At 41.6% G+C, this 19,912-nt stretch overlaps 1 protein-coding gene across 1 annotated transcript in view; it reads left to right on the forward strand.

The window, feature by feature from the left end:
- MAP3K15 (mitogen-activated protein kinase kinase kinase 15) overlaps nt 1-19,912 on the forward strand; it is a 94,045-nt gene that overhangs the window by 71,185 nt on the left and 2,948 nt on the right. The window contains 10 exon segments of the mRNA XM_068395397.1: nt 5-138; nt 753-880; nt 2,635-2,765; nt 3,047-3,152; nt 6,250-6,407; nt 10,343-10,526; nt 15,415-15,592; nt 16,309-16,483; nt 18,195-18,380; nt 18,696-18,801. Of these exon segments, the coding sequence (XP_068251498.1) occupies nt 5-138; nt 753-880; nt 2,635-2,765; nt 3,047-3,152; nt 6,250-6,407; nt 10,343-10,526; nt 15,415-15,592; nt 16,309-16,483; nt 18,195-18,380; nt 18,696-18,801 (1,486 nt within the window).

A 19,912-nucleotide genomic window follows, 5' to 3' on the forward strand; every position in this document is an offset into this window, starting at 1 on the left:
GCAGTATGAATATGATTATGATGAGAATGGTGACAGGGTAGTTCTAGGGAAAGGTACTTACGGAATAGTTTATGCTGGAAGAGACCTTAGCAATCAGGTCCGAATAGCCATCAAAGAAATTCCTGAGAGAGACAGCAGGTAAGACCTCGTTTATTGTTATATATATATTGCTAATGAAACTGCAGTTGTTTACTGAAAACTTTGCTCTTCTTAGCATGTGTTTCTGTGTGATTAGTTTATAAAATCCCAGTGTACTAAAATTCAATTATTATTTCCTCCTAGTATTCAACAGTACCCTTTTGAGAATAAGGACTTTTTATTTTTTTGGAAAAGATGTGATAAATAATACAGTCTGAGAATCTATACGTATCTCATAAATTCCACAATAAGACGTATTTTGGGTTTTAAGTTGCAGTGGTATGTCATTTGTATTCTTTTTGTGAAGGGGGAAAAGCATAAAAGGAGTTTTGGAGGCAAAGACAGTACTATGTAATGATACAGAAGAAAGGAAGAAAGGCATGTATAAATTCTTTGAGGCCTGTTTCTCCTTCAGGGTTCCTCTGAGATCTACCTTGTATTTTTTCTGAATAGGCAGCCAGTCACACTGCATTTTGAAGGTCATGGACAGGATGTTTGCTGAGAATTGGATCAGTATCCCTAAAATACATTCTGTTTGCAAACTAGCATTTAAGTGTAGCCTAGAAGCTTTTCCTGCATGATGAGATACTCCTCAATTCCTTTTTTTTCTATAGGTATTCTCAACCTCTTCATGAAGAGATAGCACTGCATAAATATTTAAAGCATCGGAACATTGTCCAATATCTTGGATCTGTTTCAGAAGATGGATACATTAAGATTTTTATGGAGCAGGTGCCAGGAGGTTTGTATCATTCTGAGCGTAGTGTCTCAAAGGAATTAAAAGCAGTTGGGACTCTAAACTCAGCGAAAATCAATAGATGTGCACTTAATATGTTTGTGCACCGTGTATGGCTTTTCTGTTGAGACATTAACTACAGGTGGCATGCTTCTCATATAAAGAATAGATTTGAAGCGTACAGGTCCCAGTACCCTCTCCCCTTTCTGTAATAATTATAAACCTAGAGAAAAGTATTTGGTGTCAAATACTCATGTGTTATAAAATAGTGGAGTTAGAGCTGTATGTTCCATTTAGCCTGAACATGTGAATGATGACTGGAGATTTTAGGATAAGTTTCTGTTGAACAGTAACTCTGATTGATTGAGCAATTAAATATTTTTTTGTAACTGCTATATACAAAGCACTGCTATTTCCTAGGTAGATTAGAGATAAAAGTTATATGCTTCCCTTGCTCATAATTTCCAGTTTTGCTCCTCTAGCCTTCCCTACATTTTAAGATGTGAAGTCTCTCTGTATCCTCTCTAGGTTATATTCCCATCTCCCTTTTGATATTTGCTCTTCAGTGTCAAGTATGTGTCAGAATGAGTGTTAAATTCTTGTATGAATATAATTTGAAAAATAAAAACAGAAATAAGAAAACCAGGGAAAAAAGGTTCAAGTTTTCTAGGGAAGGTCCAGACACAAACATTCAAAGTGTAATTAAATACATCTGGGGCATAGGGAAGGTTTTTTTTCTTTTTGAATTCCCATGACCTTCTCACCTGAAAGCTAAGACACTCTGACATGTATGATGCATGCAGATGTGATGAGTTTATACCAACACTTTCGCTTGTTTTCCTGCACTGGTTAAAAGTATCAGCTGGTGTTGTTTACATATGTTTTTTTTCCTGTTCATCTACGCACAGTAGAGTGTGCTGTGTTTAGTTGCTAATCTCAAAATATTATTGAACCCATTCAGATATTTTAAACTCTGCAGCCAGTCTTAAAAAGGAACCAGCTGTTCAGATTATACAAGATTCTTTGAGGAAACTTCACTTTAGAAAGCTGTTGGTGTGGACTGAAAATCCCTTTAGCTGAATTTATCTGGCATTAAGTAGAACCATTGCACTTAGTTCATTATGAGCAGAAAAAGCAAAGCTGTCTTTATTTTGCTTCATGATTAAAACGTTTGTGTTATTTAAAAAAGATTAGATTTATTACAAGTAGGGGAAGTGTGGTTGACCTATCTCCTACACTGGACATCCATTACCTGGTTTCTTTCAGGAGCTTTCTTTCCTCTGTCTCTGAATATTTCCAAAAATTAATCCCATATTTGCAAGGAAAAGACTATTTCCTTTTTTCTTCTCACCTCCCCGCCTCAAGTAAATCAGCTTCTCTTTGCCCATGCATGTGATTCATGAAGTATAGTGTATAACATCATGCAGTGTTGCCTTCAATCTTTATTTCACTAAGGGCTAAATGGTTGCTAGTCCTAGTCTCAGCAGTTGTTAGACTGAAGTGAGGGAGATGCATCCAGCCCTGTCATAACATTTCTTCCTGTCATGAAGGTGGAAGCTGAGCTGGCAAGAAAGACATAACCAGTCAAGAGCATCAGCAAATTATTTGCTTTGAGGGTTCTAGGAAGAATTTGACTTAATTATAGGTACTGCATTTCTCTTGTATTAGGATATTGAGCAAAGGCTTAATCCAGACTTCAAAGTTTGATGTTAATTTGGGGATTTTGCTGTCTTGGTACACTTTCTTCTTTACTCTTGTAGGCAGCCTCTCCGCTCTCCTAAGATCTAAGTGGGGCCCAATGAAAGAACCTACAATTAAATTTTACACCAAGCAGATTCTGGAAGGCCTAAAGTATCTCCATGAGAACCAGATTGTACACAGAGATATAAAGGTAAATTTTCCCTTTAGTGTGTCTTGCGTGATTTGCTTTTTATCTTTCTTACTTCAGTTAGTTTTACTCTGACCTGAAGTAGAATTTTTAATAGGAATTCACGGAAGCTTAAAACAAAAGTAAAGAATAGAACAACCCTGGTGCTCCTGGAAAATTCCTTTGTAGAAAGGTTTATTACAAAGATAACCGCAAATTTGAAGGAGTATTGAGATTGGGATTTGAAATCTGTACTAATCTGTCTCCCCTCCCTGCTCCCTCTCTCTCTCTCATCCAAACCACAGGGGGATAATGTTTTGGTGAACACCTATAGTGGCGTGGTAAAGATATCTGATTTTGGTACTTCCAAACGGCTGGCAGGAATCAATCCATGCACCGAAACATTTACAGGTAAGACTAATATAGTGGAGTTTGTAAGGGATTTGATGATAGATTTAGAGTTACAGCCAAAAGGCTCTTTGGATTTGTGATGAAAACATGATTAGGTCTATTTTCAGGGAAGAGTGAATGGGAGTGTGATCACCATAAACACAGGCTTGCTTTTTTTTTAAAATCTAATTTTCTTCCGATTTTTTTTAAACTTCTCAAGTGTGACGGGGTAATAGTTTTTCTTCTAAGTGTTTTTCATTAAGTAGCAATTGATTTGTTGCAATTAAATCTAGAAACACTTGAATACAGCAACTTTTTCATTTCATAATCTCGATATTAGTAACTCATGCATGCAAACTTTCTTGAAGTATGTCTAAAAGTGCAGAAAACCAAACACAAACTTATAAATACTTTCAGTTTCGATGCATCAATTATAAAACCCAACCAACTGGCTAAGGTGGTGTTATCAGCAGTAAAAAGAACAGTTTACATGAAAATACTAGGCTGGTATGTTACAGAAAGCTTTCATGTACAAGAAGGTACTAAAAACTTGCATTATTCAGGGAAAACAAAATTTGCTGTGTCACAGCGGAAACTCCACATTGAAAAATGAATATATGGTCACATAATTACTCAATTCTTTTATCAGTGGAGATATAGGTAACACTTGTTATATGGCCATATGCGTAGACTGATATCACAAATCACAAGCCTAATACGGGCCTGAAGTTGAAGTAAATGGTACACAGACATAGCCATCAGTTGTGTGTTTGGAAGACAGAGGACAAGAACCTCCATTTAAGTGATAATCAAGGCTTTCCATTACCTGTCTGGAGGTGAGTCTGCAGTTCCTCCAGCTTTCTTACAGAGGAAGACATCAAAATAAAATTATTAAGATTCTGAAATAACTTACCTTTCTATGCTTTTTTCACTCATTATTAGCAAAGCTTTTGAATTGGAAACTGGACCTATATTACATCATGATCTGAATACAGCATATGATGTCTGCATCAATATCTCACAGGAATCAACATCAGGTGCAGGCATTTGAAACAAATCTATTTCCTGCAAAGCTTTAAAGATTGTAGTTAGAAACAAATTAAGTTGTTATGAGTCCTTTAAGGAGAAGAAAAAAAAATTATTTTTTGTCTAGTTTGGAATCATAAATGCAGCATTTGAATATTTTGTTTAGAATGAAGAGCCACAAGAAGCAATCTCTTCAGTTTATAGATGCTACAAAAATACACAGATACATAAATACATAGATACATAAATGACAGTAAGTCTGAACAGAGCTGGTTAAATGCTGGAGTCTGAAGCATTCTTTTAAGGAGTTGCACAATGTGCTTCTCATTTCTACAGGATTTTGTGGAAACTTTAAGAGTATAAAGCAGTTCAATAAGGTAAAAGATGAAGTCATGGAAGAAGACCCCTTTGCAGCTACTAAAAGTGATAGTCCAAAATTAATTTTTGCCCAGAAAGTCACTATTATGGCTGTTTGCTGTTATGGCTGGAACAGATGCTAGAGGAAAAATCACTCTGTCTTTGCCTGTGTTCTACATACTCTTTAGTGGATTTTTAGCAACTGGTTGTTATTAGAGATGATATATGGAGAAATAGTACCTGGAAAAAAATCAACCTTACTGTAATAAAAGGAGGTAAATCTTTCCTTGTGCCCTTCTTCTTTGTTCTCTTGCATGTTTGCTGCCCTGTTTGTGCCTCAGAGATGTAATTTACCATGAGAATAAATACTTTACTCAAGTTCTTATTCTGGATTTAAAATCAGTAAGCAGGTAGCTATAGCCCAGAGGGACTTAAAAGCTCTCTTTCAATTTGTTTTGTTCCTTAACTCAGTACATAAACTCTGCAGATTTTAGACATTATGAAACAGAATCACATGATTGAAGAATCAGTCTTCTAGTGGTTTAAACATTATATCCCTCCATTCAAGACACACAGCCTGAGGGCAAAGCTGTGGCTTGAACTTTTGTTCTACAGCAGTTATATTTAATGAACACAGTAATATCCAATCCCTTTTATCTTCACCAGATGTCCTTTACTTAATAGTTCACAGCTTTACCACAGTGTAATGTTATTGCATTCTTAAGAAGAAAAATAATTTTATTTAAAGGTATCATAATAGAACTGGTAGGAATTTATGTGGAGAAGGTACTGGAGTGTTTGAACCACTCAGAACACCTATAGGTTTCCATTGTTAGTGTGAGTTGTCTTCCTGTAAAGACCTTGTTAGCTGTGTTAGTATATGATTGAATATCAGTGATTCCAAACTGACCATCTTTTATTTCATTTTTACTTTTTTTTTTGTTTAGCGGTGCTATAACTGGTATTACAGTCAGGTTGTCTACAGGCAAACTTTAGAGACTTTCAAGCTCACCCATTAACAGCCAGCTATAGGCTTAGGCAGGGTCTTACTTTGCCAACATGTATAGCTTTAGAAGTTTCAATAGATTTATTTCTTTAATTTTTTTTTTTTGTTTTGCTAACCTTGGATGTCTGAAATCCCAAGCACATCCAAAAGACTTTCTGGAATTGCAATTTATGATGGGTTCCCTTATATTTTTATTCATTGTGTAGTTGATTTACTTTGATTACAACATTGATTGTTTTTGTGTAAAACTTCAGACTTTTTTTTAATCTTTATTATCTTATATTTACAAAAATAGCTTTTCAAACTAACTTTTTGAAATTTCCTGCCACTAGTGTTCTCATTATAGAGGTAAACATAGGAAAAATTATTCTTATGAAGACTGTCTGCCACTTTGCAGGTTTTCATCACCTCTTACATGCATAATCTTTACAACTTAGTGTCTGCAAAAATTGTTTGGTGAAATTTTACATTCTGAGGAAGCATTTGGATTATGTGGTGAATATACTTTCAGCAGTTTGAAGCCTCGTATTAGAAAGGGGGAAAAAAGATAGTTTATAGAAAAAGCGTTAAAACATAAGTTTCTGTCTAGTTTTCAGTGCTGATATTGGAAATCAAGTATTTTGGTTATACAGGTTGCATTTGACAATTTTGGGCTGCTTAATGGTGTGTTAATGATCTTTAACAAGAATGAAGACTATGACACTTGACTATTCTTTTTGTCCTGACTAGGAACCTTGCAGTACATGGCTCCAGAAATCATCGATAAAGGACCACGAGGATATGGTGCACCAGCCGATATCTGGTCACTAGGTTGTACAATTATTGAAATGGCAACAGGCAAACCTCCATTTCATGAACTAGGGGAGCCTCAAGCAGCAATGTTTAAAGTAAGTACAGTTTTTTGCTATAAAGTTATGAATTTTCAAATACTACCTTCTTTTTTTAATATTAATTTAATTGGCAGTAACCTTTTGTTACATGGGTTGTTTTGCACAAAGCCACAGTTTGACCTGTGCCCTTAATTCTCACTGAATGATCCTTCTCTGCTCTAAGCTATATTGCTCTAGGGGGTAATAATTTATTTTTGTGCTGGAAATAGGTCATGACTCAGAGCAGCAATCTGAAAAATGACTGAAGACTCATGAAAACTAATATTCTGTACCCTCTTACTTCTGTCATCTCCTGCTCTTGGTTTATGATTTCCTTTTTGGCAACCAGTCTCTCTAATGATGACAACCAAGTTATTTCTGCTCCTTTAAGTCTTTCTTTTATAAGCCTCCCTCCCAGAGGATCCGTTTGTCTTGTCTTTCAAAGGCCCAGTCTCTGCCACGTGGTAGGAAGCAATGGTGGAAAGGGGCAGGGGGCTAATGTTCCAGGATTTCTGGTATGCACTGAAGGAGTAAAACACTCTGTGTTTTACATCCTAAGTCCTCTGGATCAAAGCTACCTCCTCGGTAAACTGTTGCCTCTAGTATTTTATTCCTCTTAGTGTATCTGTTTTCAAATGCACAGATTAACACTTGAGAAGAGAACACTTAGGATAGTTTTGATAATGTATTTAAAAAAACGTTACTTGTTCTAACTCTAAAACTAACAGTAGTGTAAAAGCTATGATATGATAATGCGTCACATATGCAGACTGAAAATTTTTGGTTCTTCCACTGGCTTGCAGAAGACCTTTAGTAAAGTATTTAAGTTTTCACTTATGCTTCAGAGTCCTTATTCTTATAATGGGGGAAATATCGTATTCATAACCCAGAAAACTGCTTTAAATTATCAATATTGTTAATTCTTTTGTGTATGTTGTTGAAAGTCACTGTGTGAGCATTAGCGTAAATATTACTGGAACCATGGTAGCAAAATCATATCTTTATCAGTAAGTATAGTAAGCTGGGCTGCGATTCAGCATGGCACGTAATGCCATGCGTCATACTAGGGCTGTGAGTTGTCCCATGCACTACAGCTAAAAGGCAAAGAAAGGAATGGTTATGGGTTTTGATGTAGTTGTTTCAACGGTGTAACACGTCACCTTGGCGCTGTCCGTTTGTGACACTGCCTCAAAAGAAGCCGCTTGGGTGAACGTGGTTTGGTTCACTAAAGCTTTCCTGAGGGAGCCATGGAAAGAGACTTCTTTCCACATTGCTGTAAATGTCAGGGGTGGTTCTGTCGGCAGATGACTTTTCATTTTATGTATCTGGCACATAGTTGAACTGTTCAGTGAGTTACATGTCTTATTTTTCAGCACAGTTTATTGAACTGTCAGGAAGCACTGGTTCGGTTCTTGGGTGCTTGACGAGCTCTGCACAGCCTCTGGCAGGATTGTGCATGTCCCTATGTCCTGCCCATAAGCATCTCCAGGCCACAGAGCTGTGTTCTGAAGTCTCAGAATTGGCACTTTTTAAAAATAAATTTCTTGTCCTTCTTTCTTCAAGGATGTGGCAGAGTTTTTAGCATTGTTATTGCAGACTGTGTTACTGTGCTACAGTCAAGCATTTGGTTTTCTTTTCTGTTTCTTGTCTCTGCTAGGACCACCTTGAAAGTGCTTCTTGCTGGTCACCATAAACTGCAAACTGTGGTTTCTTTTTGCTGTGTAATAAAAGTAAACACGCTGGAAGCTAGGTTTGAAGCCAGGAATGAAGCAGGCCAAATGGGCAGACATGTAAAAACAGGCCTGGAAAACTTGGGATATTCAGTGAGGGTAACCGAACACTGGAACAGGCTGCCCAGAGAGGTTGTGGAGTCTCCTTCTCTGGAGACATTCAAAACCCGCCTGGACGCGTTCCTGTGTGATATGGTCTAGGTAATCCTGCTCCGGCAGGGGGATTGGACTAGATGATCTTTCGAGGTCCCTTCCAATCCCTAACATTCTGTGATTCTGTGATATCAAACTTTTGAGGTCCCCACTTCCACACGTGCACACTCCGTCGTGCAGAGGGCAGGTGAGGAGAGGAAAGGTCTGAGTCTGACTGTGCAGTCAGTATAGAGGTTGCAAACGACCAAAGAGTTGGACAAAGTAGAGAAAAGGGAGCTAGAGGAAACAGAACTGGAAATAATTCCTGGCTGGGTGTGCATTATCTAGTGTTTCATCTATGGGCACAGTATGTGTGCATCTGTGCGAAAGGAGTGCAAACAAATGACATTGAATGGAGATAAACTAACATTGGCACAGAGTTTCAGGATGCTTGCAACAAAACTTAATCTCCTTCAACCACAAAGATAAAGATAAGATCAGAGACATGCATTCAAAAATTTCCTGGTCCTGGTTTGGACTGTCCTGGGTTTTGTTCAGAGCATAAGGGTACGAACTGGCACCAGAGTGCTGTCAGCTTGTGACGGTGCCCCAGCTGAGCTGGCTGTGCTGGCTGTCCCCAGGGTGCACAAAGAGTGGGCTGACCACAGGGACAGGAATGTCAAGAGCAGTTGTCGGAGCACAGCAAGCAGGTTGCTGTCTTCTCTCTCTGCTCCAAAGCAAAAATCTTGCCAGGTTTTGAAGTGGTGAAACCGTATACTGCATTTATAAAGCACTGTCCAAAATATGCATGGGAATTTACAAATCAGATAAAGATACTCCATCAGCCAAGGTAAATGTATAGATGTTGTATCCTGCCAGCAGGACGTAACATCAATTTATTTATTTATTTATTCAATTTATCAGTTTAATTGCAGAGGTTAGCAAGTTGCATATATTAAAAATGTTACATGCGGAAAATACTGAGTTTTGAATGGGCTTAGAGTCATGGTTTGGAAGGGCTTAATGCATTATTGGCATTTTATATTCTGCACTGTCATTTGAACAGAAGCACGACTGCTCAGCGCTTTTTGCTTCAGCTTGCGTTAAAGCTGAACCACTATTATGCGTGCCTAATGGTGCCACAGTGTGTTAATGCAGCTGTATAATGAGATTATTTAAACAGCTCTTCATTTTAGCAAGCAGCCAACACTTGTTTAACTGCTGGACTACTCTCTCCCTTGTGGCCACTATTTTTCTGCTTGTTCTCCAGAGCCTGTTTTATGTAAAGATGCTGAGATTACAAGCCATAATGTTGCCAGATACATGCCACACGGTGCACATGTGTTATACAGCTCTTGCTTCAAAACAGTTATGCCAGATTGGCACTACAGAGCAAGAAGGCAGTGAAGGAGTTGGAAAAAATCACTAGGGAGCAACTCATAGAAGCACGTTTTTCATTACTTAAAGAAAGACTGGGGAGACTCTTGTTAAAGCTTTGGGCATCATGTGATTTTCAGTTAAATAACACTGAAAGGCTACAGAAGACATCTGGCCCGCGTGCCAGGGGTGGTGACAAGGTCTGGCAAGGTCATTGTGAGCATTTGTACATGGGAATTTGGCAGTGGCAGGAGCAGAACAGGTGCAGGCCCCAGGCAGTGGGTGCTGGAGGAGGAGGGTTATTCCTGTTCCTGGGCATAGAATGTACTGGAGGAGTCAGCAACACAGTGCTGGGCAGGGGTGATGGGAAGTGTATGCAATAGCTGGAGGGATTTGTGGCTGATTGATAGGAGAAGCAGCATTTGAAGCACTTGGTGCGGATAATGTCCAGACCCCGAGATTAGCCGAACGTAGGTGGTTGGATACATCCATAACTTGCCATTTGTCTAATACCACATGGACGTTCACCCCATGACTACAATGAAGTAAAAGAGGATCAAAGCCTTGTTGTCACTTCACTACTTTGTGTACCTGGATCGCTCCTTTTCCACAAGAGCCAGTGCGAGTGTGAGAGATCATATTGAGAAAGCTTTGGCCCATGGACTCCTTGCAGTTGTTTAGTAAAAATAATTTTTATTTGTGTTTTACCTGCAGGTTGGGATGTTTAAGATTCATCCTGAAATTCCAGAATCACTGTCCGCTGAAACAAGGGCCTTTATTTTGCTCTGTTTTGAACCAGATCCTAGTAAACGTGTTACAGCATCTGACTTGCTCAGAGATTCCTTCCTGAAACAAGTAAACAAGGGCAAGAAAAGCAGAATTGCATTCAAGCCTTCAGGTAAGGAATTATCAGCCAAATGCAAGTCAACATCATCCTTAAGTGTTATATAAAAAATTGGAATCATTAAGCAGTCTCTTTTACTAAGGACGTTTCTTGTGCCAGGAAAGCAGCAGGAACTCGACTGTTGAAAGTGCCTGTGATTTGTAATTAGACAAATTTAAATTTAACAATTCCCACAAAAGATGGTGACTTGCTTATTTTGTGTTTTGCTTGCCGAAACTTCCCAGCCCCATTTTTCCTCTCCCCAAAAATAAATGCCTCCTTTATAGCAAACGAAAATCAGAAAAATGACATTCAGTGAAGACTTTCCAAAGCAATTCTGCATTTTAGATTCACAATTATATACACTTCAGAGATTTGCGTTTTATAGAGTAGGTGCTTGGCACCTGAAAATGTAGGTCTATTATGTGTTGCTCCTGTAGGCAATCCAGGAGACTCCTGGAGTGCATGGAGGATAACTCTTTAAGCCAGGTAATAGACAGCCCTACAAGAGGGGATGCAATACTGGACCTGATGGTCACCAACGTAAGTGAACTAATCGGTGATGTCAAGATTAGAGGCAGCCTGGGCTGCAGTGATCACACACCAGTGGAGTTTGCGGTCCTGAGGGGTACGAGTCAGGCAAAGAGTAAAGTCAGGACCCTGAATTTTAGGAAAGCAAAATTCCAGCTGCTCAAGGAGTTAGTCAATAGGAGCCCCTGGGAAGCTGCCTTCAGGGACAAGGGAGCAGAACAGAGTTGGTAGATCTTTAAGGATGCTTTCCATTCAGTGCAAGAGCTCTCAATCCCCAGAAATTGGGCAAGGAGGGCAAGAGACTGGCATGGATGAGTCAAGACCTGCTGGTCAAACTAAAGGGCAAAAAGGAAATGCATAGGCAATGGAAGCAGGGACAGGTCTCCTGGGAAGAGTATAGGGACACTGCCCGATTTTGTAGGAATGGGGTCAGGAAGGCCAAGGTGCAGCTGGAGCTGAACTTGGCAAGGGATGCAAAGAATAATAAGGGCTTCTACAGGTATGTCAGCCAGAAAAGGCAGGTCAAAGAAAGTGTTCCTCCTCATGAGTGAGACTGGCAAACTGGTAACAATGGACAAGGAGAAGGCTGAGGGACTCAACAACTTTTTTGCCTCAGTCTTCACTGGCAACCTCTCTTCCCACACCTCTCAAGTGGATGGACTGCAAGGCAGGGACTGGGGGATCAAACTCCCTCCCACTGTAAGAGATGAGATTTGTGACCACCTGAGCAGCCTGAATATATGTGACTCTATGGGACCTGGCGAGGTGCATCCCAAAGTCCTGAAGGAACTGGCTGATGTAGTTGCCAAGCCACTCTCCGTGATATTTGAAAAGTCATGGCAGTCAGATGAAGTCCCAGGTGGATGGAAAAAGGGAAACATTGCACCCATTTTTAAAAAGGGTAGAAAGGAGGACCCTGGGAACTACCGACCTGTCAGCCTCAACTCTGTGCCTGGGAAGATCCTGGAACAGATCCTCCTAGAAGCTATGCTAAGGCATATGGAGGTCAGGGAAGTGATTCGAGACAGCCAGCATGGCTTCAGCAAGGGTATGTCCTGCCTGACCAACCTAGTGGCCTTTTATGATGGAATGACTACGTCAGTGGACAAGGGAAGAGCTATGGATGTTGTCTATCTGGACTTCTGTAAGGCCTTTGACATGGTCCCCCACAACATCCTTCTCTCTAAATTGGAGAGATATGGACTTGATGGATGGACTGTTCAGTGGATGAGGAATTAGTTGGATGGTCACATCCAGAGAGTAGTGGTCAATGGCTTAATGTCTGGATGGAGGACTGGTTGACAAGTGGTGTCCCTCAGAGGTCTGTATTGGAGGTCTGTATTGGGACCAGTACTGTTTAATATCTTCATCTCTATGTCTGTCTGACATAGACAGTGGGATCGAGTGCACCCTCAGCACGTTTGCAGATAACACCAAGCTGTGTGGTGCAGTTGACACACCTGAGGGACGGGATGCCATCCACAGGGACCTGGACAAGCTCAAGAACTGGGCCCATGTGAACCTCATGAGGTTCAACAAGGCCAAGTGCAAGGTCCTGCGCCTGGGCTGGCGCATTCCCTGGTATCAATACAGGCTGGGGGATGAAGGGATTGAGAGCAGCCCTGAGGAGAAGGACTTGAGGGTACTGGTGGATGAAAAACTGGACATGACCCAGCAATGTGCCCTCACAGCCCAGAAGGCCAACCGTATCCTGGGCTGCATCAAAAGCAGCGTGGCCAGCAGGTCCAGGGAGGTGATTCTGTCCCTCTACTCTGCTCTGGTGAGACCCCACCTCGAGTACTGCATCCAGCTCTGGAGTCCTCAGCACAAGAAAGACATGGACCTGTTGGAGCGAGTCCAGAGGAAGGCCACAAAAATGATCACAGGGCTGGAACACCTCTCCTACAAGGAAAGGCTGAGGGAGTTGGGGTGTTCAGCCTGGAGAAGAGAGGGCTCTGGGGAGACCTTATTGCAGCCTTTCACTACTTAAGGGGGCTTATAAGAAACATGGGGACAGACTTTTTAGCAGGGCCTGTGACGACAGGACAGGAAGTAATGGTTTTAAACTAAAAGAGGGTAGATTCAGACTAGATATAAGGAAGAAATCTTTTACAGTCACAGGGTAACCTGTTTACAGTGAAACACTGGAACAGGTTGCCCAGAGAGGTGGTAGATGTCCCATCCCTGCAAACGTTCAAGGTCAAGTTGGCCGGGGCTCTGAGCAACCTGATCTAGTTGAAGATGTCCCTGCTCACTGCAGGGGGGTTGGACTAGATGACCTTTAAAGGTCCCTTCCAACCCAAACTATTCTATGATTCTATGATTAGGTGTTCTGATCTACAAGGATCAGCATTTTCAAACTTGATATGTAACTTCGAAATTTGTCACACAGGTGCTGAATTCAGTGGGTTGCTTTATCTGCCTAGCGTGTTCCTCCCCCCCTCAATATATCAACCACTTTCTCAGTGATAAGATAAAAAATCTTCATACAAACCTGTCAAATAAATAACTAGTGTTTGAAGGAACCGTCCACTTAAAACCAAGCAAAGCCATTGGTCTTGCTGCTTTTTTCCCCGCCCGCACACACACATGCACACACTCCCAATGCAAATTGAATTGCTTCCCTTTTGAGCTTTTTCCCTGTTAGCAGGGAACATTCGAAATAATGGAATTCTAAGAGGAAAAACTAGCAAAGAATTCGTAACATGTAGCTGAAGTGGTTTCAGCAAGGAAATGGGCATCATCTCTTGACCTCTGAGAGGCACTGAGAACTGCAATCCCTGCAATTACACTGGGGTAACTGGGGAGCTCACACTGCTCAGCCAGGCTGGTGGCAGTCAGGAGCCTTCAGGCAGGCTGTAGCCTTCTGCCCCACGGCAACTATGCTTTCCTGTGGCCTTTTCAGCCCTTGCCTGAGGACATTTTCCTGGAAAAATTGCATGGCATTAGAAAAGGTGGAGCTTGCCTCGTTAGCTGCCCTAGGAGCAACAGGATCTTTGTCAAACACCAGGGGAAGTGCAGCTACTTCTGCACCCCCTCCCTCCTGCCTTCCTCCTTCCTTCTCTTCTCCTGCTCATTGATGAGGTTATGGAGCTCCTTCAGATGGCCTGAGGATCTGGTGCTGCAGGGTTAAGCACGGGGCTGCAGCAAGAAGCAACCTCAGTGATGGCCACAGACATGAGCGGAGTGGGCAAATGCTATGGAAACTGTCTCTTGGATGAGGGGAGGGAAAGGCAACATGACTGCAGCCGAGTGTGTGCTTCGCTGCACTGAGCTGAGGAAAGCTTTGTCCCATCTTTCCATCCTGTCTCTATCCCTTTTTCTTTCCATACTGAAGGCGGCCCACAGCAAATCTCAGCCCTTACTCTTGGGACAGCAACTTTCAGTTTTCGGTACTGCTGAGACGCCTTGAACCAGTTCTCACAAGATGACAGATATTATTTCATTTCTGTGACTGTTTAACTTCCGCCATTTGAACATCAGCCGTGTACCATGGAGTATGTCAGAGCTTTCTGAACAACTTTGAACTTCTAGCTTTCTTCCTCCCATGCCCCGCGCCCCCCCCCCCCCCCCCCGGCACATAATTTGTAGTGACAAGCATCAAAAACTTCTGTGGTATTTTAGCTCCTTGTATGTGTGCACTCTGAGTTGACAGAACCTTGTTCCTTACCTTTCCTATCAGAGCTGTAAACTGGCAATCACGATTACAGCAAGCTCTCAATATCTGTTATTTTCTTATTTCTTCTTACTTTCAAGATGAATTGGAAAGGGACAAGAGATTCTCTTCAGGCTAGTGCTAAGAGAGAGAGTCTTTACTGAGGGCAAGGGGAGATGTGAGCGAGAGCGAGGCAGATGCCTCAGGTGTCGGAGAGGGAGCAAATACATGGCCATTAACAGTCAGGCAGAGGTGAGGCGGGTGGGTAGCAGAGCGCTCTCTGCTTAGAGATATAGCCGTGGTGGAGCAGCTGATGGTATCCTCTTGGTATGACTCAGGCTCTTTGAACAGCTGTATATCCAGTTGTACCACTTTGTGAGATCAGCACCAAGGGGGAGAGAGTGTGTGTGTGTGTGTGTGTGTGTGTGTATATATGTGTGCATGTGTGTGCAAGAGAGGGTAACAAAACGGCATTTCATATGAGTATCTAGCTGCTTTGCTGTCTTTGGGTTCAGCAGTTAGCTCGTTCACGCGTTTTATTGTTTATGCATATAATGATTTTGGGTTGTATTGCTGCTTTCTATCAACAAGGCTACCCCTCCCTCAGGCATTTTGCAAAATGAGGTCTTGATATCACTGAAGATGATCACGGCTGTTTTAAGCACGTTGCCCTTTCCTGCCTAGTTCTGTTACATGTTTTACAATGTCTGTTCACAGATTATAACCGTAACACATCCCTCCCACTGGCAATCCATGGAGAACAGGCCGGCAGTAGCAGCAGCGAGCATGGCTCTGTTTCGCCAGACTCTGATGTACAGCATGACGTGTTTTTCGAAAGGCCAAAGAAATCCATTTCAGAGATTCATACAAAGCATCCCATTTCCCATTTGCTAAGGTAAAGCATTTGCTTGTTGCTCAACACCCATGAGAGATTATGTGAATTTAATTCACATTATATTTTATCTGAGGGCAATTTTTTCACATAATGACTAAACAAGCAGGTGTGTTAAACAGCGAGTTAGTTGTATAGGCAAGTTACCAGTTAATTTAAATATTGTCTATATTTAATTAACAAACAACGATTCTTTCTCCTTAAGGTTTCCACATATTTATATACTTTTCCCTCCTCAGTGAATAAATGTCAGTCATCTTATAGACTGAGTGGATACGGATTCAGGAGTTAGCGGAAGAGATGACCCTTCCATGTACTCATGAAAAAACGTGGGAAAGGGGCAGCAGATAGTTCTGCTGAGCAGAGAGCACAAACCAATACTTTCAAATGAGTATGTTACAGTATGGGGCCAGAAAAAATGAATAGTTATCTATCTCAGTTCAGGGTTTTCAGCTTTCCTCCCCAAAACTGAACCAGTGCTGGGTGACATTAATGCCAGCTTCTTAGCGGGATGAAATCAGCCTTGTGCTTTTGGCTTCAGTGAGGTTTATGCCAGCTGAGGATCTCAGCCGTCTTCTGTCTCAGAATTAGTGAGCAATCTGCTGCTGTAGTTTAACTGACTTTTTAACCTCTGAGGTATCCCTACTCGCTTCTGACAGTACTGCCGTGTTGCTAATACTGAGGTCTCTCTTGTGCGTGTGGCCCGGTTGCTGACGCAGTGTGCCCGACGAGGGCTCGGCCTCAGAGGACAGGAGCGCCTCTCCTTCCATTGAGGATAAGGATTCTGGTCTGTTCCTGCTGCGGAAGGACAGTGAACGCCGAGCGATCCTATATAAAATCCTTAAGGAAGAACAGAATCAAGTTGCTTCCAATTTGCAGGACTGTATTGCCCAGGTAATTTCACTTCCACTCTCCTTTTCCCACGGCAAAGGGAAAATGACAAGCCAGGCAGCATTCTTCCTTTTCTGGAAACTAATAAATGAAGGTGCTTGGATTGTTCCTTCTGAATATCTTTAATCTCTGAGACCTGTAACTGTCTGAGCTGTTTGCTGTTGTCTGAATGGACAACAAACACCACCTTTTGCCTGCTGCTGGGCTCTTGTTTTTTTCTGAGGAGGGAGGTTTGGGGCATTTGATGTGGGTTTGGGGGGGCTGAGGTTGGTGGGTTGGGTGGTTTTGATATGTTTTGTTTTGGCTTTTAAGGACATGGAAATGGAACACCAGGTAGTAATAGGTATGATTTGCTTTAACTGATTAACAATTTTTAATTCAAAGCATATGTAAACTAAGTGCCAAGAACACAGTACGTGAATCTTAAAAAAGCTAAGGTAGATTTCTGTAGAGGGAAGGGTTCAATGGGAAGGTTTAGTGACTGTAGAGAGGAGCAAGAAAAATCATGTGTTCGGTTAACCTGTAGCCAAGCAATGCCACACACCAGTAATGGAGTTGATTGCTCAGCCTTTTCTTGTTAATGTCTGCTTCTAATGTGCCACTGAGGTTACCTATTCTTGTCAAAGCTACAGTTTTTCACCTGGACTGCATTTACATGAAGGGGAAGCCTGCTGATTCATGGTGTGCCCGGCCAGCCCTTGGTCTTGGCACAAAGACACACCACTGCTGCCGGGGGCCCTGCTGCTCCTGGGGCAGCTCCAGCCGAGCCCAGCATGCGCAGCTGGCTCCCCAGAGTGCAGGGGTTTGCTTCTCCCCCATAACTCGCTTGCCCTGCAAACTGTCTCACAGTGCAGATCGGCTCCCCCCAGACCCTGGGGGCTCTGGCAGAGCTTTACAGGCCCAAGGGAAAGGCTGGCAAACTCAGGCTGGGGAAGCAATTGGGGTAAATTTCTGCTCTGAGCTAAAACAGCTTATAGCCTTACGGAGGACTAATTCATATTTGAGATCTTAGAAATAATCAGGGCTGTAAATATTTTCCAGGATAAAGGAGGATTATTTAGTAACAGCAAGTCCTACCTCAGTCTCCAGCTGTTTTGCTGCACTGCTGCAATCATCTTTTCCAGAATGTTTGTAATACTTCTGCCTTTACCTTTTAATTATACAGGTGGTTGTTCTTGCAGGCACTTGGACAGCTTTAACTGTAGGGGTTATGGACTGCAAATCATAGAATGAACACTTGAGTCCTATCAGACCTTTTTCTGACTTATGATAAACATAATTTTTTGCCTAAGGAAATAAAATGTCTGCATAATTAGATATAAGTCCAGATTCAGCTTATTGAAAGGATAGCAGCTGAAAAATTTGGGTCTCTTACCGACTCACTCTGCCCTTTTTCTGGAGGAGAGCTGCCCTCTGCAGTACATTGCAGAAATGTGTACATATTATCTGGAACCTCTTCCCTTTGTGACAGCCACAGTAGCAGCAGACCTGATTTATTTTTTGGAGAATAGTAATTACTGTTAAAAAAATTTTAGTTAGAAAAAGGTAGAAAATAAAGGCTTTGCAGAAACAAAAGTTCCGTGATTTCTGTGCATCGGTGTGCAATACACATGGGCAAAGCTATAAACTGTGACCCTAAAAACATTAATGCTACTAATTAGATGTTTAATGACTCTGGGATTTACTTGATATGCATTCATTATCTTTTCTCCAGAGCTCCGAAGAAGTGCAACTTTCAGTGGCCCACATCAAGCAAATTATTGGGATTTTAAGGGACTTCATACGTTCTCCAGAGCAGAGAGTGATGGCTTCTACCATATCCAAGTTGAAAATGGATTTGGACTTTGACAGCACCTCCATCAATCAGATTCATCTGGTGCTGTTTGGATTTCAGGATGCGGTGAGTTCCTCGCCTAGCACAGGGGGAGAGTTCTTCCTGGACAGAGCTCACCCCAGGGGTTTGCATCTTCCCCACTCTTCCTCACTCTTCTTCCTCCTTGCATGGTAGAGGGGCTTGAATGTCACAGTCTGGGTACGGTTTGAAAGCTCTAGCCTAAAACTGTCAAATGGGTTGTGTGGATTTTCAAAGGTGGGAGGGTTTTAGTTGTTACTTTATAAAACTTCATCTGACTGACTATTGAAAAACAAGACTCTCTTTCCGAAGGTGTAAGCAAATGTTGTTTGCTGCTACTTCAACTTGCTTATTTATTTATAGGTGAACAAAGTATTAAGAAATCACTTAATAAGGCCCCACTGGATGTTTGCAATGGATAACATAATTCGCCGTGCAGTCCAAGCAGCAGTCACTATTCTTATTCCAGGTAAATCAAAGCAGCTGAAAATAATCTTTTTTTAAAAAAAAAATGCCTGTTCACATATCAAAGTTACAGCAAATGGAACAGTTTAGATGTTTAATCTGTCAGCATGCCATTAACTGCATCCCATGTGCCACTACATCAAAGGCACAGGGTCAGAATGTTGTACAGGAAGAAGTGTTGCTCGGGAGGATTAATCCTGTACTTGCAGTACAAACGCACATAATGAGGAGATAACCAGTGGTTCTGCACCACCAGTGTGGTCCAACCACGAAAAAAAAACGCAAATTAAATCCAGTCCAAGCTGGAGCTTTTCTAATAAGACAGAAAATGACTCCATACAACATTTTAATGACATCCAAGGCAGGTAACACTGCACAGGTCTGGTTATGTGTTCTGAAAAATGATTACTGAGCTGTGGAACAGATGCAGAGAAGGGAGTGCATTAATATAAGGAGGAGTATGATTTTGGCCTACAGATGGATAGTAGGAAAAATCACCACCACTGAGAAGAAGGAGGACAGATCACTAAGAACAGTTTAGGAATAAGTCTAAGTTGGAAATTTGCAAGTAGTTTTGTAAGTCTTTGAAGTGCTGAGCACCCCTTCCAGTATGTGAATATTCTGAGAGCAATTAGTGATGGCGAGACCTTTCAGTCCAACGTTGCTTTGGCTTTCAAGCCAGATCGGCCAAATTTTTTAGGACTTTGTTTGTAGAAGAATGTCAGCTATTCTTTGGTTGGAAGGGTGGCCACCTGCAGAAAGTTCTGAGAGAACTGGGGTCAGAAATGCTACTTGGAAAAGAGGAAGGCTTTGTAAACTCTTTGGTCCAGGGCATTAGGGGAAAACAACTTTTTTTTCTCTTTGTAAAAAAAAAGCAAGGTTTCAAGGGTTCCTCATCAATACATTTTATTATCATAGAATCATAGAATGGTTTGTGTTGGAAGGGACCTTACAGATTGTCTAGTTCCAACCCCCCCCGCCACAGGCAGGGACACCTTCCACTAGACCAGGTTGCTCAAAGCCCCATCCAACCTGGCCTTGAACACTGCCAGGGAACTATCTTATAATTCATTTCATCACAAATGTGTTTTTCATCTCTACAGCTGTAATCTACA

The sequence above is a fragment of the Nyctibius grandis genome, chromosome 2 (genome assembly GCF_013368605.1).
Source record: "Nyctibius grandis isolate bNycGra1 chromosome 2, bNycGra1.pri, whole genome shotgun sequence".
Taxonomy (NCBI): domain Eukaryota; kingdom Metazoa; phylum Chordata; class Aves; order Nyctibiiformes; family Nyctibiidae; genus Nyctibius; species Nyctibius grandis.